The sequence below is a fragment of the Mus caroli genome, chromosome 15 (assembly GCF_900094665.2).
Source record: "Mus caroli chromosome 15, CAROLI_EIJ_v1.1, whole genome shotgun sequence".
NCBI classification, from domain to species: domain Eukaryota; kingdom Metazoa; phylum Chordata; class Mammalia; order Rodentia; family Muridae; genus Mus; species Mus caroli.
Window position 1 is genome coordinate 75,866,330 of NC_034584.1, and position 27,401 is coordinate 75,893,730.

General features: G+C 46.6%; 3 protein-coding genes and 1 pseudogene across 3 annotated transcripts in view; 1 reads left to right on the forward strand and 3 right to left on the reverse strand.

Annotated features, from left to right (window-relative positions):
- The window catches only part of Tob2 (transducer of ERBB2, 2), a 10,667-nt gene extending 7,154 nt beyond the window's left edge, over positions 1 to 3,513 (reverse strand). The window contains exons 1-2 of the mRNA XM_021183822.2: positions 3,424 to 3,513; positions 2,888 to 3,211 (exon numbers count right to left, since the gene is read on the reverse strand). The gene's annotated coding sequence lies outside the window, so the exon portion shown is untranslated. The remainder of the gene's footprint in view (positions 1 to 2,887; positions 3,212 to 3,423) is intronic.
- A 6,999-nt stretch (positions 3,514 to 10,512) lies between these two features.
- On the reverse strand, positions 10,513 to 17,263 carry Phf5a (PHD finger protein 5A). Its single transcript, XM_021183661.2, has 4 exons — positions 17,148 to 17,263; positions 16,490 to 16,513; positions 15,558 to 15,724; positions 10,513 to 11,089 (listed from the first exon to the last, which is right to left on the reverse strand). The coding sequence occupies exons 1-4, from the start codon at positions 17,197 to 17,199 to the stop codon at positions 11,000 to 11,002; spliced, it is 333 nt and encodes a 110-aa protein (XP_021039320.1). The 5' UTR covers positions 17,200 to 17,263; the 3' UTR covers positions 10,513 to 10,999.
- A 515-nt stretch (positions 17,264 to 17,778) lies between these two features.
- The window catches only part of Aco2 (aconitase 2), a 41,220-nt gene continuing 31,597 nt past the window's right edge, over positions 17,779 to 27,401 (forward strand). The window contains exon 1 of the mRNA XM_021182735.2: positions 17,779 to 17,873. Within this exon, the coding sequence (XP_021038394.1) occupies positions 17,838 to 17,873 (36 nt within the window). The 5' untranslated portion in view covers positions 17,779 to 17,837. The remainder of the gene's footprint in view (positions 17,874 to 27,401) is intronic.
- On the reverse strand, positions 23,591 to 24,076 carry LOC110310025 (annotated as a pseudogene).

The window sequence follows — 27,401 nt, forward strand, 5'->3', positions numbered from 1 at the left end:
AAAAAAAAAAAGCACTGTAGAGTCTCTTAAAACGAGCCTCTTAGTTATTCTACCCGGAAGGGCTTCTACACCTTTCTAGATGTAAAAACTTTCTCAAGTCTTGCTGTATAATTGCCTTCCAGTTACCTCTGTACCCCTGAACAGTACAGCCTCAGAAAGGAAACATTCTAAATGTAGGCCAAAGTCACTGAAATAAGCCACTCACTCCAAACTACAATGGAATTGCTGTCATCAGCCCTGCCTAGAAAACCCGCATCCGTGGCATAAGCAACCGGGTCTGCCCATCACTTTATATTTCAGAGGTGTTTTGCACAGACAAGGACTCAAAACGCCTCCTTCCCCTCTCTAACTGGAGGACATGTCAGGCCAGATGGACAGTGTGGAGCCTTACAAAAAGGCCAGGCGAGTAGAATGAGATCCTCTGCTCCATCAGCTCAGACTCTAATTTTGACTTCGAGAAGCTTACAGAGCAGAGGATTAAAGTGCTGCTACTGTCCTGTCTTCAGCTAAAGATAGGCGCAACCATTTGGCGGAGTTTGTTTTTTTAGAAAGTGATGGGCAAATTATAGTCCTTATATATAAAATATTTATGGAAGTACGTTAAGATTGGAAAGCTTAGAAATAACTACCCTTTCAAAAAAAAGAACAAACAGATCTGTTAAGCAGCTGCAGTGGACTCGGATCTTTTTTTTTGTTTTTGTTTTTTTTTCAACAAAACACTAGAAAGATAACGAAAGAAAGAGCGAGCGAGAGAAGCAATGTTGTAGAAAGGGCGAGGAAAAGGAATCTATACCTCCCCATAAAAAATTCAGGTATCTCAAATTCCCAACATCCTATAATCAACCTGTCTCCGTGCTTCAGGTAAATGTGGGTGGGTGGGGGCATTTTAACGCGGTCAAGAAGTACAGCCACAGTGGACAGCGACAGCAAGGCTCAGCTTGCTTCCCAGGGATCAGTCCTTAGCTCTTATCCTGGAGGCAGCGGCCCAACGGGCAATATAGATTGCAGCCTTCCAGGGTATTTGCAGTGATGAGCGCATCGGGCTTAGACCCCATATCACAGTCCAAGGCAGGGCCCTTCAGGGATCTCAGGGGCCCCAGGCTCGCCTCACTCAAGGCGGTACCGCTCAGCACTCTGGGAGACGTAGTCCTCTGGCCTCCTGGCGAGGCTAGAGACTCGTGACCTACTTTTCGAGCACACTACACTTCCCTGTGTACTATGCGAGGGCCCAGCCTGATGGACCGCGCATGCCCCGCTCTAGGTCCTGGCCAAGGGTCCGAAGCCCAGGAAAAAGTTTCCGATGGCCCAGCCCCCCGGCGCGGGGGGGGGCCCCCCCCCCCCCCCGCCAGAGACGTTTGGCATAAATCTGCCCATAAGGCCTCTCACCGGGTATCCTTTCTCCCCACGTCCTTGTTCAGGCTAGACTCCAATAACTCCCCTTTTCTTTCATGACCTCCTAAGCTTACTCAATTGGGGTTCTGCAACTAAGGGGTTTTTCCTAGATGAACCAGGTGGGCTGGAACGGATAGAGCCACCGCTCTGGCCCCAGCCTCTGGATCTCAATGGAGTGTCGCTGTCTGTGGTAGATGTAGGAGCAGTGTATTCAAGAAGAAAGGAGCCCTTTTCACCTAATACTCAGTAGGCTCCGCTCCAGCACCTCCACAGCCAGGAAGGGAATGGCAAGCATTAGATTCGATTCTCCAGTCCTGTTGGCCAAGCCAAAGAAATTTCTAGTAGAGCTGTGAGGAGGCATCCGGTCGACAATAAAGCCCAAAGCCAGTAGTGCCCAAGCCTTACCCCACTTTTAATACAAATCTGAGAAACCAGACCCAGGTAAAGGAAATGGGAAAGGTTCCCAGGCAGGCAAGCAAAATCTGTACATCTGAAACCCGGGCATCATCCAATACTCAGAAATTCTGAGTCTCCTCCCCATTACAAGGCCTACCCTAGGACCAGACTTACCAGATCCTCAGCAACCCTCCCCGGCAGGGTGTTAAACCTCCCTAATCCTGCCTCCCACACCAGCTGTTTTCCCCAGTGCTTAAGTGAGGCATTGGGGGCAGGCGCTCAGGCAAGCAACAGGATTTTTATTGTTGTTAGGAAATCAAAGAGAAACCAAACCCTCCCAGGCCAGGGTGGATAGAAAGGGGCGGGGGGGGGGGAGGTTAGACACCGAACTGGCACCGGAAACCCTGTCTGCTGATCCCAAAGCCTGCTGTGTGAAGTTCTGGTTGCTCCCAGGGGAGGGGGATGGCTTGTAGACTGTTCCTCTGTTCATTTTCCCTTTTCCCTCCTTAGATTTTGGTCAAGGGCGGAGTACATCCCCCTCAGACAGAAGGGGAAGTTTAGGAATAGAAGAGATCAAACACAATTAATATACTATCCGACAGGCTCTTTGGGTACTTTTTTCCCCCACCTACACAAGTATATAAAGAGCTCAACCTGTAATGAGTTCTTGCTCGGCAACCCAAGGGCAGTCTCCACTAACCAGCCCTGTCACTAAAAAGGGGATGTTCAAATTTCCCATCTCACAGGTTCCAAAGGGTCAGAAACAGACTGTGTTAATAATCACCACCCCGCACACGTGAAAGGCAGCCGAAAAATAAGGATAGAATCCCCTCCCTTCCCCTAATTTATTTAACTCTGGCCAGAGTTTGGTTTTTTGGGGGGGGGGGGGGACCAAGGAAAACATAACGAGTGAGGCGTGAATAAATGGGGAAGGAGGTCAAGGAGGAAACGCTCTCCTCTTAGGAGAGGGCCGCACTCGAAACTAGGTACCCCAGGATCAAAGAGAGTGATGGAGAGCGAAACAGGGGCGGATCCGGAGAGGGGCAGCAGGGGAGTGGACCAGTGTGGGCGTCCCCCGCCCGCAAGCCCGCGCACTCACTCGGGTCTCCGCGAAGGGTCCGCTCTGCAGGCCGCGGGACGGAGGTCTCTCTCCCAGCTTCCCGGGCGTCGCGAGGCTGAGGGCCACGGTGTCCTTTTACGTCGTTGAGGGTAGAGAGGGACGAGGACCGAGCTCATGTGATTCTTTCCGCTGTTTTTGGAGGTCGAGCTCGGCGGCGACGGCGCGGGGATGGCGGACCCGAGGATGGCACCCGTCACGCGGTGGATGGAGGCCAGCCCTGGATGTACTCGTCTGGCAGGTCCTGTCCTTCTGGCCTCTCGGTTCCCACGACACTCGGTCTCAACGACCTGCACCTTCCCGCGCCTGGGCCCGAAGTGAGCAAAGTCAATGAAAAGTTTCACCCTCAGCAACCCTGCGCATGGATCTGCTTTCCCCACCCCTGCGTGATGCGTCCCTCCGCCCTGCCGGGGCGGGGCCGGGACTACTTTTCCTCCTTTGGCATCTTTAACCCCTCGCAGCCCAGTCGTAGGTTGGGATTCCAGGTTCTGCGGGAAGTGTAATAGCGATCTTCTCACCTTGTCTCCTCTAGACCCCTCCCTGCCGCGTCCTCAGCGGGGCTGCTCACCCTCGGAATCCTTCTGAGCGCCTTAGCGCCCGATTTCTTCTCTTAAGACTCCAAAGCAGTCTGAGCTCGCCATGTACGTTTTTTTCTTTTTTTAAACCGGTGTAGACCAAGCCCGGGGAGGGTAGGGACAGACCTGGAACACAGCAGGCCAGTAGGAACTAGCCTGGGACACAGTGGCTGTTGCGGGTAGGGGCTGGCATCACCGGGTCCCTGAGAACTCCAAACCCTAGCCCCAGCTCTCAAAGTTCCCTAAGACCTAGACGGCAAGACTCTCCAGTTCTGACGGTCCCCGTGACTTGAACTCCCCGGTTCCGATTTGTTCATTCTGAATTTGGGGAGACAGTGGCACGATGCCACCTCCAGGAAGGTTCTGGATCTGAGTCTAGGCTAACCTGAGTTTACCAGTGTCGCCCTCCTGGTGGGGACGTGGAAGATCGAAGGGAAGAGAAGGGAAGGGTGCAAGAAGATCGAGGGTTAGAAAAAAGAGCGGAGCACTAGTTAATCATGTACTCCCAGCCCGGAAAGTTGGGTCCCAAACACCAGATAATAGGGCTGGCCACGCGCGACCGCCGCCCCTCTGCTGTGGTCCTCGAGCTCTCTGGAACAGGCTACCCACGCACAAGAGAGCTTGAGAGCCGCGCTTCTTCTAGCAATAGTCGCAGAAGAAGCGCCAGCCCTGGCAAGGTGAGCAGGGTGTTCATTCAGCCCGACAGCACCAGGCGGCGGCGAAGCGAGGCGCACCCGGGCCCGGATTTTGGTCACGCTCTTTCTACTCTGTGGCTTTGTGACAGTGCAGGCTCAGGGATGAGGGGGTCTAGGATCTGTGGAGGGTTGAAACCCGAGGAGAACTGGACTGTCAGACTAGGCTGGAGGACCGCTGGCCTTGTGTACAGTTCCTCTAGTCCCCGCCTTAGTTCGCCTATTTTCTGATTCTCCAACCCCTCTTCTTTTTTGGGGGGGTGGGGGTGGGGTTCGAGACAGGATTTCTCTGTATAGCTCTGACTGTCTTGGAACTCACTTTGTAGACCAGGCTGGCCTCGAACTCAGAAATCCGCCTGCCTCTGCCTCCAGAGTGCTGGGATTAAAGGCATGCACCACCACGCCTGGCCAACCCCTATTCTTTATTCACGTCTCTGAAGGTTCCGGTGCAACGGCAGTCTCCGAACCCACGTGGGGCGGTGAGATCGGAAAGTTTCCAGTTATGAACTGTGTGCGTTTTATTTTCCTTGATCACGTAGGCAAGAGCAGAGATCAACGGAGGTATAGAGATTTAAATACGCTTTCCTAGACAGGAGGAGAGAAATGCCGGGCGGGGAGGGCAAACTCCGCGGTGCCAGGATGGCAGGAGGAAACCTAAGCGCGTGTGTCCCATCCCCCACGCTCCGGGGGCTTCTCCTGGGACTACTTGTGCGTCAGCAAGCGTCATACATGCCCCCCTTCACTTCACCCTTCCCTTTTAGCAGCCCTGCCTCCCCTCCCATCAGAGTGTTCCATCTAATGCTGTGAGACCGCCCACAAGGATGAAAGCTAAAAATAAAACAGATATGTTAGCAACAGCCCTCCCATTGGCCGTCAAGCAGAGAGAAACGTCTGATTGGGTTTTGGATGCCGCTTCTGGTAAGCAAACGTTTGTACCCTTTGGCATCGCAAGGGATGCTGGTATTTGTAGTCTATCATTAGAGGCGGCCATAGAAATAGGTGGGTTTATATTCCGGTTCTGCCACCTACTGTGTGTTTTCGATTTAATGCAACAAATATTCTTACGTTGACAAAGGCGATTATTCATTTCTAAAAACATGAAAATCTTGTGATTAATCAATATTGTGTGTGAATCCTGCTTCAAATAGGTCAGTCTCCCTCTCGGAAAAAGTACCTGAATTTGCAAAAACAGTTTATATTTTTCATCATGATAAGTTAGCCAAATTGCAGCCTATAAACACTAGTTGGTGAGCATTTCCCAATGAGAAATATTCCAAGACAGAATGATGAGAAAGGTTAGGATGAGCTGGAACGAATTGTCGAAGAGTATCTCAAGGAAATGCTTATACAGATTTTAAACAAGAAAATGCAGATACAAGTGGAAGACCTTGAGTCTCTGTATCCGTGCTTTTATTTGAATCAGCCTTGGGCAGGTTTACACACAACAAAAACCCTGAAAAAAAATCGCGTCTCCTTAGTAAATGGGGGTTTTGAGGAAAGGCTGAGCCTATAAATAGGAAAGGATAAAATAGAGCGAGGTGATCATCCTTAATTACTGCTGCCTCAAGTTACGTGGTAAGGAGGAATCTTCTTCTTCTCTTCCCCAATGTGTAATTTCATCTTGCCAGGGCTTAATTGTAGACTGAGTTACTACTGCAGCATTCCAGAGTCCCCTCCCATTTGAGTAAACACGTCTTGGGAAAGGCTGGCACCTGGCTTTCACCAGGCTTTCACAGAGGCCAGCTCTGGCGACTGCAGGGTGGGAGCAACTTCCCCTCTGAGAGCAAAGCAAGTCCTGCCAGATATTTTGGCGCTAGCCACAAGCAGAGCTGCTCATGATTGGCTCAATTAACCTGAGGCCAGTCACAATTTCATACACACAGACTGAGGTGAAAACGTTAGACTGTTTCTTCAGAATTATCCAATAGTATCTTGGTTGGATTCTTCCCATCTTCTGCCACAGATAGCAGAAGAAAGGACAGTCGAGACAAAATCTGAGTGTGAGACTCTTAAGTCCATCCTGGTAAAAAAGAGAACAAAGCTTTCTTTCGTTTTTCAGTTTCTACTACTTTATTTATGCATATGAATGTTTTGTTCAAACGCATGTATGTACACCCTGTGTGCCTGTCGGATCCCTTGGAATTGGGATTATGATGGTTGGGAGCCATGATGTGGGTGCTGGGAATCAAATCCAGGTCCTTTGCAAGAGTAACAAACACCCTTAACCACTGAGCCATCTCTCCAGCCCCCAAACCATTTTTTGTTTTATTTTTTCTTTTCTTTCTTTCTTTCTTTCTTTCTTTCTTTCTTTCTTTCTTTCTTTCTTTCTTTCTTTCTTTCTTTCTTTCTTTCTTTCTTTGGTTTTTCGAGACAGGGTTTCTCTTTATAGCCCTGGNTGTCCTGGAACTCACTCTGTAGACCAGGCTGGCCTTGAACTCAGAAATCCACCTGCCTCTGCCTCCTGAGTGCTGGGATTAAAGGCATGCACCACCACCACCTGGCCCATTTTTTTTTTAAGACACCAAAAGGCAGTATTCAAAGAAACAAATATTTTTAGCTATTTTGGTGGCCACTTGGGGATTGGGTTAATAAGGAATCAAGTATCTGGGTGTTGGAAATCTTTTTTTTTTTTTGAGGGGCCAGGAAAATTACTTCTAGGCCTAGAATCGTTCACGTTTCTATCTTAGCCTGAAGCTACTATTAAAAAGCGACAGGTCAAAATACTAAGACATTGTCTGAAGTTTAGCCAGTTCAGTTTGACTCCCTGGCAATTTTCTTAATCTACAAGTTGCTAAGTGGGGTGTTGTGTGTAGCTTTTACTACCCGGCGTTCGACAGTAGGAGCCCACTTCTGTTGTCAAAGCACTCAAAATGTGAAGGCAGGATCACAAGATATAGTCAGACTGACCGGAGAGCGAGTTCCATAACTTCTTTGGCTAATGGCAAAACCCTGTCCCCCTAAACAGCTCAAATATGATCAAACTTAGTCTGTGGATGTGTGAACACCCCCCACCCAAAGGGACCCAGATTGAGAAAGAGTTGCGATTGGAAGGCCAATGTCAACATCTGATCATTTATCTCGTGGATAAATTTTCTGATATATGTTGTACATTGTACTATAGCTGTAAATTGATATATAACAATGTCTTCCTGTGTATGCATACATAGGAGGATATTTGTATTCATTTTTTATTACAAAAAAATTGTGTGAATATTTCTTTGCTCACTTGTCAAGGTCCACATGTGATTGATAAGTTATTTCTCTGCCCTCGAAATGAACCAATTCGAGCCAGATTAGAGTATATATATAAAGGCAGGTTTAGTGGGAAACAGTTCTCAGGAGGAAGGTTCATTAATCCCAAGGAAAACGGCCAGGGAAGTGGCCTTGGGGAGGAGCCAGAGGGGAGAGGGAAGACAGAGAAAGAGTGTGCACACACAAATAGAATATGCAGAGAGTGGGAGAGGAAAGAGAAGGGGAAGGGGGAAGAGACCAAAATGTCTGGATTATACAGGAAAGAGCCTCAGAGGGGAGGAGGGGGAAGCCCAGCCCTTAGGCTGGAAAGTGCAGGGTAGAGGGAAGGATATGCCAGGTAGGAACTGAGGGAGACTGGGAGAACCTGGAGGCCAGGTCTACTTTAGTACATTAAATATGCACCTCAGCTGTTTGTCCTGGGTATGAATCCCAGGTATGATGAGAGAGGGCAACTTACAGGAGCCATCCTGTATATTGGTTTTGTGTGTGTTTGATTTACTTATGAAAAAGGCATCAGATTCCTTGGAAACTGGATTTACAGATGTTTGTGAGCCATTATGTGGGTGCTAGGAATTGAACCCTGATCTAAAAGAGTAGCCTGGGGCTGGTGAGATGGCTCAGTGGGTAAGAGCACCCGACTGCTCTTCCAAAGGTCCTGAGTTCAAATCCCAGCAACCACATGGTGGCTCACAACCACCCGTAATGAGATCTGACTCCTTCTTCTGGAGTGTCTGAAGACAGCTACAGTGTACTTACATATAATAAATAAATAAATCTTTAAAAAAAAAAGAGTAGCCTGTGGGTGCCCATGGAGGCCAGAAAAGGGAGATCCCGTGGAACCGGAGTTACAGGAGGCTGTGCGCTGCTTGGTTAGGTGTTAGGAAATGAACCCAGACTTTCCCAGTAGTTTAAGTACTCTTAACCCAGGAGGCCCCTCACCAGCTTCTGTTTATTTTATTTATTATTATTATTTTTTTTCTAGATAAGGTTTCTCTGTGTAGCCCTGGCTGTCCTGGAACTCACTCTGTATATCAGGCTGGCCTCAAAGTCAGAGATGTGCCTGCCGTTGTCTCCCAAATGATAGGATTAAAGATGTTTGATACTACACTTGGCAAGTGCTTTTTTTCCAAAAATGAAAATGAGGAATTAAATTTATCATAATTGTGGTTATGCACACTTGAGTGGTGTCTTATTATCTTCACAGAATTTTATGTTTCTGGTTAAAACTAAGCTTGTACACAATGTTTTCTCAAGGGTGAATTTGCAAGTTTTCTTTTTCTTTTTTTTCCTTTCTGTTTTGGATAGTCTCTCTCCTAGCTCAGGTTGACTGCCAGTTTGCTATTGTACAGGATAACCCTGAGCTTTTGATTGGCCTGCTTCTAGTCCTGAGTGCTTCAATTACAAGTGTGCATCACCACGCCTGGTCTTGTGGTGCTGGATATGGATCCCAGAGCTTCCTGCAGGCTAAGGCGGAGACTCGTTATATAGAGCAACACCCCCTTTGGTTTCATCTCTAAACTCAAAGGGAATTATCCTAATGCCCAGGATAGACAAAAGGTAGTTTCAAGAGCTCGCTCTATAGTCACTCGTTACTTGCTGTACAGGGGACCGAACTCAGAAACTAACAAATGTTATGCCACTGACAGACCGCGCTGGAGGTATGCTTAACACATTCTATTTTCTCTTGGCCACTGATCAACCAGAAACAAAGCAACACTGGCATTGGGATATCAGATGACAGAGCAATAGATTCTACAGCTGAGTTGAATTTACCCACTAACCCATTGTGAAGGGAGCATGCTTGCCTTTTGAGATGCTTCTGGGCATGAGTGTTAACTGCCCTAAAGGCCTTCTAGAGCATTCTATTAAGGCCGATAAGGCACAGCTTAGGGGTTATTTCCATCAAACTAGGGAGTGGTTACCCAAACACTGGTAGATATAAGTTCTAAGCCATGGGGTCAACAAGGCAGCTGGGGAAAAGAGCACAGGGCTACTTGAACTGATCCCAACACCAGAAAGAGGGGCGGGAGCGGCCATAGCACCAGGGCTGGGGTAGGACCAGGTGGCCTAAGAGCCGAGCACCTGGAAACCTATCAAGATCAGTGTTTTCCCTGTGGCCAAGCTTATCTTGCTCTCCTGAGGTGCTCACCAAGCCTGTCTGAGTTCCTTCCTTTGTGCATCCCGTGGCTTGTAACACTGCTTCTCCTTTGTTCCATTCTCAAGAAAGAGGCTGTCTTAACTGTATGCAGTATATCATATATGACCATGAATTTTTTCTTGGACTCAAACCAAAACCCTTAAAAGTTTATTTCTTGTCATGACTTTGTTACTAGGTTGGAGTACAAACAAGGCCAACTACACAGATTTCCCCCCTGAAAACTCTCCCGTCAGTAGGCAGCAATGAACTGACCCACATAGATGGATATGGCTGAATTTTCTAATTTGGATAATTTACTTACAAGATATTTGTTGGGGCTGGTGAGATGACCGTTGCTCTTGAAAAGGCCCTAGGCTAGATTCCCAGCACCCACATGGTAGTTCATATCCACCTAGAACTCCAGGGGTGTCCGCTGCCCTTAACTCTAGGTACCAAGCATGCATACCACACACATACATACATACATGCAAACAAAACATTCATACACAAAATTTTACCATTTTTAAAAAAGGAAACATACCCTTCAAATAAAATATATACACTGCAGGAAACAAAGTTCCTCTAATTAATCAACCTAATTTTATCTTATTTTCCTCACCATTACTGTAGGACATCTCTTTGAAATTGGTATTAGGAAACTCAGGTCTGATCATTTCCATATGAAATGTCAAGACTCTAAAGGCTAAGGTAGGAGGATCGCAAACAGTTTTCAGGCCAGCCTGAGCTATTGAGACAAAAATAAAAATTGGGATAGGGGAAAAAAAAAACAAACAAAAAAACCTAAAACTAAAATGGCCTCATTCACCCTCAGGGTCCTCTGAGTTCTTTCCAGTGGCCATGAGAGGACAAGGCCCATCCATCATTAGCCCCATAGCCTCTAGGTCGGTTCCAGTCACCAAAACATAGATGACTAAAAGTAGACTCTCAAAGTTAACTGGGAAGGTAGACAACTTTATTAGCGTAACTGAAACTTCCAATTTACAAGAAAAATAAAACGAGCCCAGCGCCACCTGCAAATTGTCAGGTCACATTACTGTTCAGGTCACACCTGGCCACAGTGAGGGTCACAGGACAACCCCATCATAGCTGCTGCAAGACCACACTTCTGCTGGGACAGTTTCATCACCAAGGGCACACACCAACTTGTTTTGAGGCTTTTGAGTTGAAAGGATCAGTGTGGAGAACAGAGCCTTGCTTTTCCAACTCAAAACAAAAAGGGAACTGGGGACTAAGCGAGCAGCGTCTCCTCCAGTCTGCCAGATGCTCCATGGGCACTTGCTAGTGGCAGGGGCCAGGACACTAGCACTAGCAGGCTGCTCTGGTGACACTCAGCTCCGTTCCCTTTAGGCTGGTGGTAGTAGGCGTCTATTCTGGCAGCTGCAGCAGTTTGATGGGTGAGGAAGGAGCCACCCACCCATCACCTCTTCTTGAAGCCGTATTTTTTGCGTTCATAGAACAGGTCTGTCTTAGAGCTCCCCAAATTGACAATCTTTGGGCAACCATCTCTCTGAAAAACAGAACAGAGTTGTTAAGTCCTTGAAACTGTCTCAAGAGATTTAAGATAAAACCTACCCCAGGAGCAGCAGAAACGAGCTCTTCACCTTATGCCCTTAGCTCCAGAACCAAATGCTTGGCCCCTTGTGTTTAACCCCCAACATCTCCCTCAGCCAAAAAGAAAAAGACCTGATCCCTGCCTCTGCCTCCTGCGTTCTGGGAGAGTGTGTCCACAGGCTGGCTCTTATATAAGTTTTCAAAGACGATCTTTTTAATTAAAAAAACTTTTACATTTATTTAGAATGGCATATGCATGCCATGGTGTATGCAAGGAGCTCAGAGGACAGGTGGGTTCTGGAGACTGAACTCAGGGTCAGGTTTAATAGTAAAGGCCTATATTCACCGGGCATCTTGTCGCCCCTTAAAGACCATTTTATAGCTTTTGGGTTAAAGGTTTATTCAACTTTCCAGCTACCCTAAATAAAATAAACCAGGTAAAAATAGTAGAAATAACAAGACAACAAAGGAAACAGTCTGAGAAATGACAGTGAAGTGATGAGAAGTGCGCACACTAAACATGGGAACATCAGGACAAGCATGCTGCCTTCTATCTCATTTAATATTCTATCAGTATGACAGCCATCTGCAACTTCAAGTTGACTCTTAGCCAACAGTTACCTAACTCCTTAGTACTTCATCTTAGCCAACCGTTACCTTATTCCTTAGCACTTCATTCCTCATGAGAGAAACCTGAGTGCTGAAGAGCTGGCTAAGAGGGACAGGTGCTAGTCTAGAGGACCCTGGATGGGTTGTGTAAAATCCTTGGTTCAACCATTGTACTTCAAAATGAGTAAAAATACTTCTAAAACTCTGCAGTGCTAATTATTTTCTTATTGTCTGCCTGGGGTTGAGATCAAACATACAAATCAGTCCTCTAGAACCAAGGTCTGAAGACACTGGTCTCCTGGTAGACTTTCTGTCTGTGATACAGTATCCCAGACTGGTTTTATTTTATATTTGGTTTTTCAGGACAGGGTTTCTCTGTGTAGCCCTGGGTGCCTTGGAACTCACTCTGTAGACCAGGCTGGCCTCAAACTCCAGAGGTCCGTCTGACCCTGCCTCATGAGTGTTGGGATTATAGGTGTGAGCTACCTGCCGGGCCCCAGACCAGGTTTAAACTGGCAATTCTCCCCCTCAGCATACCAAGTGCTAGAATTACAGGCATGCATCACCATGCCCAACTCTTGAGTCCTGATTATTTTGAGGTTTTGAAAAACTCAGCTAAGCTTACTGACTTAATTAATTACCTTATAAATTATAAAAGCTGAAGAAGAGGTGAACAATAAGGGGAGTGGCTTCTAACACAGGAAGATTTCTGCACAGGCAAAAGCCAGGGCACTTCATCTACATGATCATCTGTCAGTAAGGGTGAGAGGCTGGATCATGTCACAGTACTGCTCTGTGTTCCTTGGAAACTCGTGCCGAGTAATTGTGAGCTTGAGCTCAAGTATCCCCCGAGCCTTCCTGTATAATGCCGAGTAGGTGGAGTAGGTCTGAAATCATCCTCAGGGACAGGGATGCAAAGGGATCGGATCACACGATGGACACAGACACGTCAGATGGCAATTGCCATTGAGTAATCATTCTCTAGTTCCAAGCTTGAGCCAGACACAGACTCTAGCTGTATCTGTGAAAGCTCAACAGAAATCCTTTTGCTTAACAACTGAGTGAAACCTTTCTTTCCAGTACACTAAGTACGTCCCAAATCCTAAACACCAAATGTGCAAAGTGGAGAGACGCGTCTCTCAGAACATCTTCTAGGGGCAGTACCAAAAATGGAGTATCATCCTTGTAGTACATAGAAAATGAGACCCTGTTACCCACATCCGGGAAAAGGAGAGGTAGAGAACAGAACATGACCAATCTAGTTCTAGTTGTCACAGGTAACTGGAAAGAGGGTTTAGGGCAGGAGAGGGTTCAATCCAACCCAAGTTATGATTTCAACACTTTCTCCTTTCCCCAAACAATGTGGATTCAACACCGTAAACCCATCTTCAGCTGTTCAGCTGGTCTAACATTCCATCCTGGGTCGGGCTGCCCCTCTTGCTTCCTAACACTGACAGGGAAAATCAGCAAACAGGTAAGGGCTTACTGCAGCTTTGGGCTGTCAAGATGGCTCAGTGGCCTAAAGCACTTTCCTGTAAGGGAAGAGGAACTCCAGACAAGTTGTCCTCTTGACAGCACATGCCCACACACAGGTAAACAGATATAACAAAGAAATTAAACCAGACACTGAAGCCTCGAGACCACCACGGAAGGAAACCACTTCCAACAGGTTTATCCTGTGGTATAAAAGGCTGCAGGGAAAAGAGAAGCCTGACATTCACCCATGGAGAAAAAGCTCCCAACTGGGAGCCACCTGGATGTGGCTTCCCAGGCACGTTCTGCTGATTGTGGTGAAACCCCGACTTGAGGATGTGTTGCTGTCTGTCTCCTGCTCCCTGTTTCCTCCCTTACTTCCCTTTATTACATTGTCATTTACAACCCAGAGTGCAGCTATCACAGATCACCCGCCTCTGCAGCATACAGAGCTTCCGGGACTGGTGGTGAGTGGCATCTGAATGCAGCGGGCTCTGATTCTCTCTAACACGAGTACACGCCAAGGCCTCAAGAAAGGACCACATGGTATAATGTGGACACATGGTTTAGTCAGACAGCCTGGGACAGGTCAGAAAAACGATAACCTCTACTCACACTGTGTGAGGGATGAGGAAGCGATTACAGCTACAGTCCTACACTGGTCATGGGAATATTTAGAGCTATGTTCTGCCCTTTTTTTGAGACAGGGTTTCTTTGTAGCCCTTGCTGTCCTGGAATTTGCTCTGTACATTGAAGTCATAGGATTTGCCTGCCTCTGCCTCTCAGGCACCGGAATTAATGGTGTGCACCACCATGCTCAGCTGTCTCATCCTTGCTTAGGTACTCCAGCATCTTCAATTAGTCCAGTCAGACTATATTCTACTTAGTTTTACTCAAGCAATAGACGTTTCCTCTCTACACCACAGTCAAGAAACAAAAACATAAGACCAGCAACCAATTCGCAACATGACACCATTCTTCTTACTTAAAGCTGGTATCAACTATAACTATCCCTAACTCATGTGGCCACCAGATCCACCTAAACTGTCCTTAATCACAGTGGATTGAAGAGAACCAAGTTGGGCAAGTAATCCTATTATCTAAGAGGCTGGCTGAGGCAGGAGGACCTGCTTTGAGTTTCAGGCCACCCTGGACTACATAATGAGCACTAGACCAGCCAGGGCCAACATAGCAAGGCTACCTCAGCAGCTGCCACATCCCATATCCCTGCCCAGAGAACCACTATGTGGGTACAAATCTGTAACCTCTGCACTCAGGAAGCTGAAGCAGGAGGACCTTTGGTTCCAGGCCATTTTGAGACACACTGGCACCTATGTCTGTAAGAAAAAGAGGAAGACAGAGACAGGCAGAACCACTGAGTGCCTACTACACACCACCAACATACTCGTTAGCACACAAACATAGGATCTTACGTGTGGCTAAGAATAAAAATGAACGCCTTTAATCCCAGCACTTGGGAGGCAGAGACAGGCGGATTTCTGAGTTTGAGGCCAGCCTGGTCTACAAAGTGAGTTCCAGGACAGCCAGAACTATACAGAGAAACCCTGTCTTGAAAAAACAAACAAACAAACAAACAAAAAAAAAGGAATAAAAATAAGCTGCCCTGGCTAACTTTATGTCAGCCTGACACAAACTAGGGTCATTTTAAAAGATGAAAGCTCAACTGAGAGAAGCCTACAGGTTCGACCAGTGGTGCACTTTCTTGATTAATGGTAGACATGGGAGAGCCCAGCCCAGTGTGGGTAGCACTACTCATGGGCTGGTGGAACTGGAGGCTGTAAGAAAGCAGGCTGAGCAAACTGGAGGGGAAAGAGCAGTGATTGATCCTCCATGGCTCCCGCATTGACTTCCCTTGACGACAAACTGTTACCTGGAGGTGTGGAAGAAAACCTTTTCCTTCCTTCAAGCTGCTTTTAATCTTGTTGTATCATTGAGAGAAGAAACCTAACTAAGACAGCAGGTAAACAAACTTGACAAGCCTACCATTTGCACTCACCCGCCAGGACCAGAGTCTACAGGGAGAACTGCCTTCCGCAGGTTGTCCAGACGCCCATGTGCAGGGGACAGCAAAGGAACATGGAGAAGTTCTCCTAACTGCTGATACCAATGGAGACTTGCTTCTCTTCCGTTCTGCCCTGACATAGAGTAACTGCTCTTTATTAGACCACACCCAGTTTGGCTCACAGGCTTGAAGAAATTACCTAGATAACTAGCTGAACATTGCAACCTCCACAGCCCAGATCAGAAGAGATGGCCATGGATGGCAAAATGGTCAAAGTAAAAGGAGAGAAGAGCGGGTAGGAAGCTCAGTCCACACTCACATCCTTCTCCTGGATGGTGCACTCTTTACAGTAGTAGGCATCGGAGACTCCGGGGCCGCCACAGATCACACACCGGCCCTGGTAAGATCCATAGTTACACTCATCACATATGCGGACCAGGGTGCAGGGACGCACGTAGGAATCACAGATCACACACTTGCCGTCACCTGTAGAGAGAGAGGAGAACCGAGTTATAGCCGATAGCGATTACTCCCCTAAGATCTCTCCTCTGCCCTATGCGGGAAATCACTAGTCTCCTTCCGACAGTGACCTTAGGACCTTCTTCTACCTTGACAGCATAAGCCTTATCCTGTATCCATCTCAGTTTAGTAATTCATGGAAAGAGTTTGTATTATTGTCTGGGAGCTTTTAAGTCTATGTAGTTACTGTCAACAAACTGACAAATGACATTGGGCTGGGAAGGGCCCCACTACTTGGCTAGCCTCGAACTCAGAAATCCTCCTGCCTCTGCCTCCCGAGTGCCGGGATTAAAGGCGTGCGCCACCACGCCCGGCTGCCCCACAACTTTTGACAAATCTTACTATCCAAAAGTAGATTTTTTTTTCAAAACCTAAATATGAAGTATTAAAAATTGCATGCTTAAGTGGGAGGATGGTAGGGCAGTCTTTGGCGGCAGCCAGGTATTTAGTATCCTCTGCAGGCTGGTTTATCTATTTAAGACTTCTTTACTAGCCAGGCAGTGGTGGCGCACGCCTTTAGTCCCAGCACTTGGGAGGAAGAGGCAGGCGGATTTCTGAGTTCCAGGCCAGCCTGGTCTACAGAGTGAGTTCCAGGACAGCCAGGGCTATACAGAGAAACCCTGTCTTAACCCTCCCCCCCCCCCCAAAAAAGACTTTTGTGCTGCTCCTCTGGAATTGATGACTCTTCAAAAGATAAAGGTGGCAAGGCCTGAGAGGGCGTGTTCGGCTTACATTTTTCACACAGTCTTCCGATAGCTGCAAGATCAAAGATAGTAAAACATATCGTTAAAATTAAGGTTGTGAGGTAGCAAGCAAAGTTTTTCGTCAAGCTGAGTATAGAGGATGGGGAAGGTAGCAATGATTACAGTCAACCGTACAGGATCGCGGTCACATTCTCCTTTCCTCCCTTTTCACTGTCCCCCACCCCCTACTTTTTTGTGACAGAATCCCACTGTGTAGCTTGAGTCAGCCTGGAACTTCTTTTTAGCTCTGGCCAGGCTCGAACTCGCAGCAATCTTCCAGCCTTCTGCCTCCCAGGTGCTGGGATTACAGACAAGGGTTCCCGGCCCACGACCCTAAATTTTGCTTTACACCAAAGGCCATGTCAAAAATAAAAAAATGTCTGGAACCCCCCAAAATCCAAAGTATTCTAGACCGGCTTCTCCAGATCTGGCACAGACGATCCCGCCAGCCTTAGACTCCCGGATGCGCGCTGCTGCCCTTTTCTAAGATGCCACAAGCCGGTGAGCGCTGCTACAATACCCCGGCACCGTAAGGCGCGAAACCTGGACACGCCAAACCAGAGCTCTAAAGAGGAGGGTGAAGTCCCTAGTCCCCCACTTTCTAATCCCATTCCACTCAACCAAAAGGGAGCAGGCCCCCAACTCACCCACACCAGCCTGCTTGCGGCAGAAAATCAAATCTGGATGATGTTTAGCCATAACTCTTTTTCCAAGCCGGCGGCCGGAAGCTTAGGGAACTTCCGCTCGACCTTTAACCTACGGCGTGCTTACTTCCGTTCCTCCGTGATTGGCCATCAAGCTGTCAGTCAGCCTTTATCCTCGAGGGCACCAAACCCGTTAGGTCTCGCGAGAGTTTCCTCGGCAGGTCCTTGCAGGTGCACCAAAGGTTTTTGAATAAAATTCTCTTTACTTCCAGATTTGAACACATAAAATGAAGTTTGTTCTTGGGTAAAAAAATCTACATTTGTTGCATTCTGTGTTGGGGATTGACGCCAGGGCTTCTTGCATGCTTCCGCCAAGTATGTTGGTTTGGGGACGTTCTCTTTCCTGGAATGAAGGATGACCTTGAACTCTTGACTCTCCTCCAGCTTCCACACCCAAGGGTAAAGGTGACAAGGTTGTGCCAAGTTGGCAGTTTCCCCGCCTCTTTGCTTTCCACGCCCGGTTTCCGTCATGTAAGTCCCGCCCACTGCGCTATCTGCACTCTTGGCTTCGGGAGGAGGCCCCACCCTCGCGGTTGACGCGTCTCTCTGTAAGCCCCGCCCCCTTTTATGCTTTTTTAAGAGCGCCATTTGTCACGTCACTTTCATGCGACCTCATCTTTGTCAGTGCACAAAATGGCGCCTTACAGTCTCCTGGTCACCCGGCTGCAGGTAAGCGAACCCAGAGACGTGGGTTTACGGGGGCGGGGAGCCTCCTGCCTTGCCCGCGGCTGTAGGCGAGGCCAGGCGAGGCAGGCTCGACCCGCGGCTGACGTTCCGTGCACCTGTCGCGGTTGCAGGCCCAGCGCCCTTGTGGGTTCCTGCGTTGTCCTAGGTCAAGGCGTCCCTGGCACAGGCTGTTCGCGGTCCCCATCCCCGCCCGCCGGCAAGCTTGGGTCTAAGCAGCGGCAGCCTGGTCCAGGGTGGAGTCACTCCTTTTTTTCTGAGGGTGGAATCCATGCTCCCCCAGGGTGGTTTTCTGTTCCTCAAGGTGATGACAAGGTGATTGGGGGGCGCGGTGGTTGTGAGTTCCTCTAAAGCCGGGTGCTTGAAGCCTTCACTTCCCACCAGTAGCAGAGACTCGTCGCCTTATGTATCCGTGGCTGCCGGGCATGGAGTCTGCAGAAGCTATATCCAGTACTACCCTTTGAGGAGACTCGGGGTCATAGACGCAAGAAGGACTATTCTGGGCCCCACCATAATAAATAGTCGCGATAAGAGTGCTTTCTCACCTTTCCAGCAGATGTCAAAGCTGTTTACTAATGTTAAAGATGTTTTATCTGACGACATAGATGTGAGATAATTTTCCCCCAAATTTGATAGATGGAAAAACTGGAAGATATAGGCAAAGTAGTGGCTTTCATGGTGTCACTAAAGGATCATAGCCTGAGCAGTGACCCTGCAGACCCTCTCTTCTTGTTGTTCATGGCATCCTAATGTCACAGAACTTTCTGAATCAGGGTGTGATCGTTTGTATTTGTCAGAATACAGAATCAAATATTTTGAGGTCTCCGTTAGTTGCTTTCCAGATACTAGGTGGAAAGAGGAGAAGACTGAACAGTTTGACCTTGACTGTTCTGAGACGTCTAGAAAATTGACTATGCCTGTCAGATGGTTTCCCACTCCTAACCTTACAGCCCTAGGGACATACAATGTTTACTGTAAAGAATGTATTTTGTTCATAAAAAGAAATCCATAAAATAACTGTAGACATTTTCTGACAACCTTTCATGATTACTTTTGTGAATTTGCTTTGGACCAACTTGGAACATAGAATTAATAATTTTTAAAAATTATGTGCTGTACTCTCAGGAGGCATTATCATTTGAAGTTTTCTTTATCAAATTACTTAAAATCAAACTGCAAAATCAAACTCATCTATCTGAACAAATCATTTAACTTTTGGCCAATGAAAGGGATTTGCAGCTAAATTATCTCTGGTTCTTTTGAGTCTTTAGCTAGTACGATGGTTCTGTCCTGACCCCACTGTCCTATGATTTAGTGGAGTCAGGCAAAGACTATTGAATAGGACACATGACCTTTGAGTTTGTAAGAAAGGAATTATGTCACATTTGGACCTAGAAAGTGAGTGTTACAATGGTGTAGAAAGAGATCTGGGCTATAGTTCATGTCCTCCCATGATCCCTGACCTTGTACCCATAACTTTCTAAGTTATTTTCCTATTAGTTGTGGATTGTTTTCATTAAACAAGGTTTATTGAGCATTTAATTATGAGGAATTAGAATGTGTTTACAATGATGTAGTTCAACTTCTTTTAAATGTGAAGAATCTAAGACCTTGAGAGCTTGGATGACTGCTGTAGTCAGGATTAAAATCAGAGTCTCCTTATCTGTTCATTCAGCTAAGGTAAGTGAGTAGTATTCTATCCTTTCTTTTTTTTTTTAAAAGATTTATTTATTATATGTAAGTACACTGTAGCTGTCTTCAGACACTCCAGAAGAGGGCGCCAGATCTCGTTACGGATGGTTGTGAGCCACCATGTGGTTGCTGGGATTTGAACTCTGGACCTTTGGAAGAGCAGTCGGGTGCTCTTACCCACTGAGCCATCTCACCAGCCCAGTATTCTATCCTTTCAATATACCAGCGCATCCAGATAGCCACCCTGTCTCAGGCAATGCCTGGCAACTCTGTGCTCTGAGAACATCTTTCATTTACCTCTTCTGTGCTGCATGCATTTCACAAGTTGTATTTACTACATAAGAGCTCTGTCTGGGGCTGGTGAGATGGCTCAGTGGTTAAGAGCACCGACTGCTCTTCCAAAGGTCCTGAATTCAAATCCCAGCAACCACATGGTGGCTCACAACCATCCGTAACAAGATCTGACTCCCTCTTCTGGAGTGTCTGAAGACAGCTACAGTGTACTTACATATAATAAATAAATAAATAAATCTTAAAAAAAAAAGAGCTCTGTCTGATCAATCTCTAGCATGCACTAATACTTCATAAACATTATTGGATTTTTCTTTTCTCTTTCTTGTTTTGTTTTTGTTTTTGAGACTGGTCTTACTGTGTAGCTTATGCCAGCCTTGAATTTTTGATTCTCCTGCCTCAGCTGCCTGAGTGCTTTGAGATCAGGCATGTGCAACCATAGCCAGTAGAAAACTGGTAAGAAGACAACTCCTGTTTTGTTTTCTTTTTCAGTGTATGTAAAGTTTTTATTATTTTATGTGTATGGGTGTTTTGCCTGCATGTACGTTTGTGTACCGTGTCCATGCATGCAGTGTTCACAGAAGCCAGAAGAGAGAATCAGACTCCTTGAAACTGGAGTTAGGGATGGTAGTGAGCCCCCTGTGAGTGCTGGGAGTCCTCTGGAAGAATAGCCAGTGGACCTGGGTCCTCAGGAAGAGTAGCAGTGATCTTAACCACTGAGTCACGGCTCTAGCCTCCAGTCCCTGTGCTTATGGAGTGTATACATATTCTAATGAGCCCTTGGAGATCTTTCTCGGCTTGATTATTTATTCACCTTCTTTTGGCTGGACCAAATGTGATGGAGGTTACAGAATAGCTGATATCAGTCCAATAGCATTTACCTGACATGAACTAGTAATTGCTCATGTCTCTGGGATGAGGCAGACCTATGAGCAACAGTGTTTCAGGTGAAGAAACAGAGGCAATACAGCATAAAGCTTAATAGCATGAACTCATACATTAGAATGCCTGGGTTTAAATCCTGGCTTTAGTGCTAAGTAACTGTGATAGTCAGTAAATTACTCCCATGTCTCTTTACCTGTTTTTTCAATACCTTAATACATTTGTTTTAATCAAGTAATAATTGCAAAGTATATAAAACCCTACTTGACACCAATAAGAGTTCTATATACTCCTTTAAGGGACTTTATCATCACTTTTTGATAAATGTGTTGTGATTTGGATCTGCACATTTCTGATTCCAAATCTGGAGGGCAGCAACTTGCAGTGTACTGCTCTTTGGCAGTGAAACTCAGCCTCGGACCATAACTTAGAACATCCTACTGTTTTTGACAGTACTTGTCACCAGGTGGAGAGATTAGCAACAAAACAAAGAAAATAGAGAATGAGATTGTTAAAAAAAAGCCATATTCTTTTGTTTTGATGCTTATCTTTGTGCATTTGACATAGGTAAATAAATAAAAGGTTTTCAGCTTTGCCGTCTTGCACTGAGATTTGGGTTCCAGTGTGACCTCGGGGAAATCATGCAACTTCTTGCAAGTAATTCCAGAATAGTAGTTAACTGCGAAGAAGTCTGACGTCTGTGGCAGAAGTTTTCTGCATAATTTCATGTTAAAAAACCCAAAACCACAAAACCTCTTTCTTTGAATTTTAATCACTGTGATGATTTCCTGGGACCAACTGCTGCTTTAAATGGAAAGAGTTTGTAAACTCATTAGTCGACCAACTTTAGATCTTAGACTTAGGTAACCAGCATTTTGTGTTGAGGACTAGCAGAACACGGCATTGCTGTCTGAACCAACTGCTCTTGAGATGTTTACTGTGCCTGCTGCCCAGCACTGGTCAAGGCTTTGGGAGTGTCAAGTAAACAAGCTTAGGAAAGCCAAGCTGGGTGCAGTGCGCTTGCCTGTAGCCTCAGCGCTTTTGAGACTAAGGGAAGAGAGGAGACAGAAAATTACCAATTAGACAAATAAGAGATGTGGTTATGCCTGGTGGTGGCATAATACTATTTTTATTTTACTTGCATGTGTGGTTTGTCTTGTCTGTCTGTCCATATGCATACAGTGCCCATGGAGGCTGAAACTGCATCAGGTCTCTTGCAACTGGAGTTGCAGACAGTTGTGAGCTGTTGGGAATTGAACCCAAGTCCTCTGGAAGAGCAGTTGATGCTCTTAACTACTGAGCCATCTCTCCAGCCCCAGCACTAGAGCATTTTAAATCATGGAATAACATTACTGATTTATGCTTGAGGAGAATGATGAGGTGCTGTGTAGGTGCTGGGCCATCAGAGGTCAGAGGCCAAAGAGTGCTTGCTTGCCTCCCTTTGGATCTCAGAGAAACCTGGGATCTCTGAGACTAAAGTGCTAGTAGTGGAGGAGGTCTCTTTGTGTGTGTGTGCGCCTGTGTGTACACATGTGTTTGTGTGTGTGGGTGTACATGTGTGCAAGTTTGAGACTAGCCTGGGATACATGATACCCTAACAAAGAAGATAGAAAAAAAATTGTGAAGTTTCTTTCCTTTTTTTTTTTTTTTTTTTTTTTTTTTTTTTTTTTTTTTTTTTTTTTTTTTTTTTGGTTTTTCAAGACAGGGTTTCTCTGTATAGCTCTGGCTGTCCTGGAACTCACTTTGTAGACCAGGCTGGCCTCGAACTCAGAAATCCGCCTGCCTCTGCCTCCCGAGTGCTGGGATTAAAGGCGTGCGCCACCACGCCCGGCTTTTTTTTTTTTTTTTTTAAAAGACAGGGTTTCTCTGTGTAGCCATGGCTGTCCTGAAACTCACTCTGTAGACTAGGCTGGCCTCGCACTCAGAAATCCACCTGCCTCTGCCTCCCGAGTGCTGGGATGAAAGACGTGCGCCACCACTGCCTGGCTTCTTTTTTTTTTTTTTTTTAACACACATTTATTCTGTTGAGGGAGGAGGGTATGTCCCTGTTACAATGAGTGTTCATGTTAGAGGACAGCTTTGGAGTCAGCTCTCCTATCATGGGTTCTGGAGATTGAACTCAGGTCAGTGGGCTTGGCGGCAGATACCTTTCCCTCCTGAGCCATCTTGTCAATCCCAGTTTTTTAGAATGTTATGAATAGTCCCTTCCCAACACTGAGACTAGGCACAGAATTCTATAGGGCTGTCCCACAGTGTACCTGTAGAAGCTTCATTGGAGCTCCTGGAAGGCATGGAGAATAGCTTTCTTAGTCATTTTACAAAGTTTAGTCCAAGCAAGAGGTGACCAGTTATAGAATCAGGACTGGAATGATGGAACCAAAGCAGTTAAGATTACCAGGTTCCTCGTCTGCAAAATGAGCATATTACTTTCTGTCTCACTGGATAGTCATGCGATTGTGTGTGTCAAATACTCAGGACGATCAGGTGTTGGATAAGGCATATAGAGGGTGTGTTAGTTTCTGTCTCAAACCACCACACACACCCTCCCCATCCCCAGCCAACTTAGCTTCTATTGTCCATCATTTTTATCTTAGCTCCTTCATTTAAAAGATAGAGTCTACTGCTGGTCCAATGGTTTACTGGGTATGGACTTGTCACCAACATCATAGGAGGAGAGAAGAGTATCCTGTAAGTTATCCTCTGACCTCCATATGTACACATGCATGCATACACAGTACTTAAATGGAATTACAGGCATTTACTTCCACCTAGGTTGTTTGTTTGTTTGCTTGTTTGTTTTTTCTTCCTGGTGCTGGTATTTTATTTCTTTGTGTACATTAGGCCATGAATTCCATGTATGGAATGGGCTCCAACAGCTCAGGCTCTTTTCTGTTAGTCCTCACAAAGTGTGCTTCTCTGGGTGGCACAGGCTGGCACTTCAGCTGCACCCAGGTGCCCTTCTCTTTGGCTTCCTTTTTCTTCTGGTCGTTCTCCTTCACCCGCTTCAGGAAGCTGTCCCTGCTCTTTGAGTGCTTGATGTGCTCAATCCGCACATTGATCCTCTTGGCCAGAATTTTGCCCTTAACCTGCTTGTTGACAATGATGCCCACGGCATGCTGGGTGACATTGTAGACTCTTCCAGTTTTGCCGTGGTAGCACTTATGGGGCATTCCTTTTTGAACAGTGCCCATTCCCTTGATGTCTGCAATATCACCCTTCTTGTAGATTCGCATGTATGTGGCCAAAGGAACAACGCCATGTTTCCTAAAAGGCCTAGAGAACATATACCGGGTGCCTTTCCTCTTTCCCTTTGTGTTCGTCATTTTGGCGAGTTACTGGAAGATGGCTGCGGCGGTCGATGTTTGTTTGTTTTAAGATTTATTTGGGCCTGGAGAGATGGTTCAGTGGTTAATAGCACTGACTGCTCTTCCAGAGGTCCTGAGTTCAAATCCCACCAACTACATGGTTGGGATTTGATGCCTCCTTCTGATGTGTCTGAAGACAGCTGCAGTGTACTCAAATGCGTAAAATAAGTAAATAAATAATTTTTTTTAAATAAATATTTATTTTTAGTTTTTCCCGACAGGGCTTCTCTGTGTAGCTCTGGCTATCCTGAAACTCACAGAGACCCACCTGCCTCTGCTTCCTGAGTGCTGGGATTACTGCTGTCCTGCCACCACCACTGCCCAGTTTATTTGTTTTAGTATATGTATGAATGTTTTGCCTGTATGTATGTATGTATGTACACCATGTGCATACATGTCTAGCACCCAAGGAGGTTAGAATGTGTTGGTTCCCTTGGGTCTGGAGTTACATATGGTTACAAGGCACCGTGTCAAATCTGGGCATTCTGCAAGGGCAACACATGCTCTTAACCACCGCCGAGCCAACTCCAGCCCGCCCACACTCAGCTGCTTTTTTTACATGGGTTGTGTGAATGTGATCAGGTCCGTATGGACCGGGTCTTTTTCTTTTTCTTTTTTTTTTTTCTTTTTTGGCTTTCTGAGACAGGGTTTCTCTGTATTGCCCTGGATGTCCTAAAACTCACCCTGTAGACCAGGCTGACTTCGAACTCACAGATCTGCCTGTCTCTGCCTCCTAAGTGCTGGGATTAAAGGCATGTGCCACCTCCTACCCCACCCCACCCTCTTTTCGTTGTTGTTGTTGTTTTTCGAGACAGGATTTCTCTGTATAGCCCTGGCTGTCCCGGACCTAGCTCTATAGACCAGACTGGCCTCAAACTCACAGAGATCTGTCTGTCCTAGGTGGTCTTTTACCAGGGTTGACCCACATGTACTTCACAGTAACCCTAAAATGTCAGCATTCCCAGCCTGTTTTTATAATGATAAAATTGAGGCCCATAGATGTTGACTAATTCATCTTAGGTCACAGGTAACACACTATAGAGCCAGATGTTGGTTGCAGAGATGCATTGGACCATAGTTTTTGGGCTTTTGACCACTCAGCCAACCTGTTTCCCCAGAGCCCTCCCCTGGGGATAGGGTGTAGAAGCCAGATCTCTGGAGAGTAGGCTGGATATGGGGTGAACAGTTCAGTTGACCCCCACTGGTTTCAGTGTATGTCTCTTGAGGCTGTGATTGCCTTCTGCCCAGATACCAGTGAGGTAGAGGTGTGGGTTTCACACGGCAGCTTTGTTCTTGCCTGGGCTCACAGGCTGCCTGAGGAGCTTTGGAGAATGCCCTTCTCGATGTGCTGCTGCAGAACTGGCTGCCAATCTGCTGGCTAGAGCAGGGCTTAGGATTTATATGCAGCTTGCAATCTCTGCTACTGAAGGAAAGAGAATTAGAGGGATGAGTGAGTCCATCAGCCTGTTTATTAAAGGAACCCCTGCTGCCTTTGGTAGACGTTTAGAGGCTGTGACTTGGTGGCGGGGGAGGGAGCATGGCTCTTCACTGTACTTATCCTTGTTTCTGGAAAGGATAGCACCACTTTTGTTCTTGCTAGTTGCATAGCAACCAAGCTAGCTGGTTGCCTGCTGGCTAGAGGGAATTGTGTAGCTTTAGATGCTTAGGCGAGGTGCCAAGCGTTGCCTATCACTGGAGGTGGGAAAATGTTGTTAGAAGCTGCAGTGGAGGTGTGGGAAGATGCTTCCACTCCACAAAGTGTTGATTGACAGGCATTCCTGGGTTGCCCATCTAGAAGGAGCAGCTCAGTAGGTTTCCCTGCCAGGAAGGGCTGAGCAGTTAGTTGCTGAGAACAGTGGGCCTTGGAACTGTGGAGGCCATGGCCAAGAATAACAAGGGTCTGACCCTATCTGTATTCATACTTCCTCCTAGCAAAGTACAGCTAGCCCAGGAGGAGTTCTCCAGCTCTTTTTCCTGTCCCCACTGACAGCTTTGTGTTGTCACTCTGGGCCTTTCTCTACATTTTTAGAACTGTGTGTTCTTTCCAAACCTCACCTCTTTGCTCTTTTGCCTTTATGTTATAGAAGAAGAAATCAAGGCTCAAGGGAGGTTAGGAATCCTGCAGTCTCACAGCCCAGGAGGCTGAGATTCTAAGGGAGAGGATCCAGATCTAGAAGGATGCTATTTCTGCACCTGGTTCCTATATTGGGCTATCCACAGTGGCACACTGACAGTTGGGTGACTGCCTGACTCAGGAGCCCAGTCTCTGAACAGCTCAGCCACCTGCAGCTTCTTGGCTTTCTGAGGTCAAGGACCCACGGACATGGTGGCTCACTAACAGGTAGTTCTGGTGTAACCTAGGCATAACAGGACGGGAGCAATCTGACTTTGTAGCAGCCAGGCACCATGACAGGGGCAGATATAGCATGGATTAATGGTGGGGTCTATTCCTCAAGCTGTGTTCCTTTTGAAAAACCAAAATTTAAGAGTTCAGGTTTAGGGGTAGAGGGCTGTACCACCTTTTACCACGTCTTGCCTTTTGTCTGGTTATGCGTTTGTTGTTTTGGGACAGCATCTTACACTGTAGCCCCACTCTGAACTCTGAGCTCTCCTGCCTCAGCCTTCCTGAGTACCTTCTTTACCTGAAAGTACTTTATCTGACCAGGTCTGGTCCCTGCCTTGTATCTTAGGATGTGTACATCTTGTTCCTCAGTGACTTCTCACCCAAGCATCCCACAGAGGCACTTACTGTTGGCAGGAGTCTCCTTTATTATCTTTGCAAAGGTTACTTTGGACTTTTGCTGATCTTGACCCAACAAAGATGTATCACTGTAGGGCTGTCTTTCTTCTTAGTGTTTGCTATGTTTCTTGGCACATAATAGGTACTCAAGTGTTAGATATAATGTGTTCCTAGGGGAAGGTCATACCTACAGCCTCTTCCAGTGTTTCCACATCCTTGAATGCATTGTATAATAATACCACAATGATTTTTAAAATTCAGCTCTGATCTCATGATCTTGTTGAAGGGTTCTGTGGCTTTCCCATTGCTAAAGGTCAAATGAAACCTGTACTTACTGTCCACCTCACACTAGACCTGTACTCACTGTCCGCTTCACACTAGACCTGTACTCACTGTCCGCTTCACACTAGACCTATACTTATTGACTGTCCACTTCACACTAGACCTGTACTCACTGTCCGCTTTACACTAGACCTGTACTTACTGACTGTCCACTTCACACTAGACCTGCACTTACTGACTGTCCACTTCACACTAGACCTG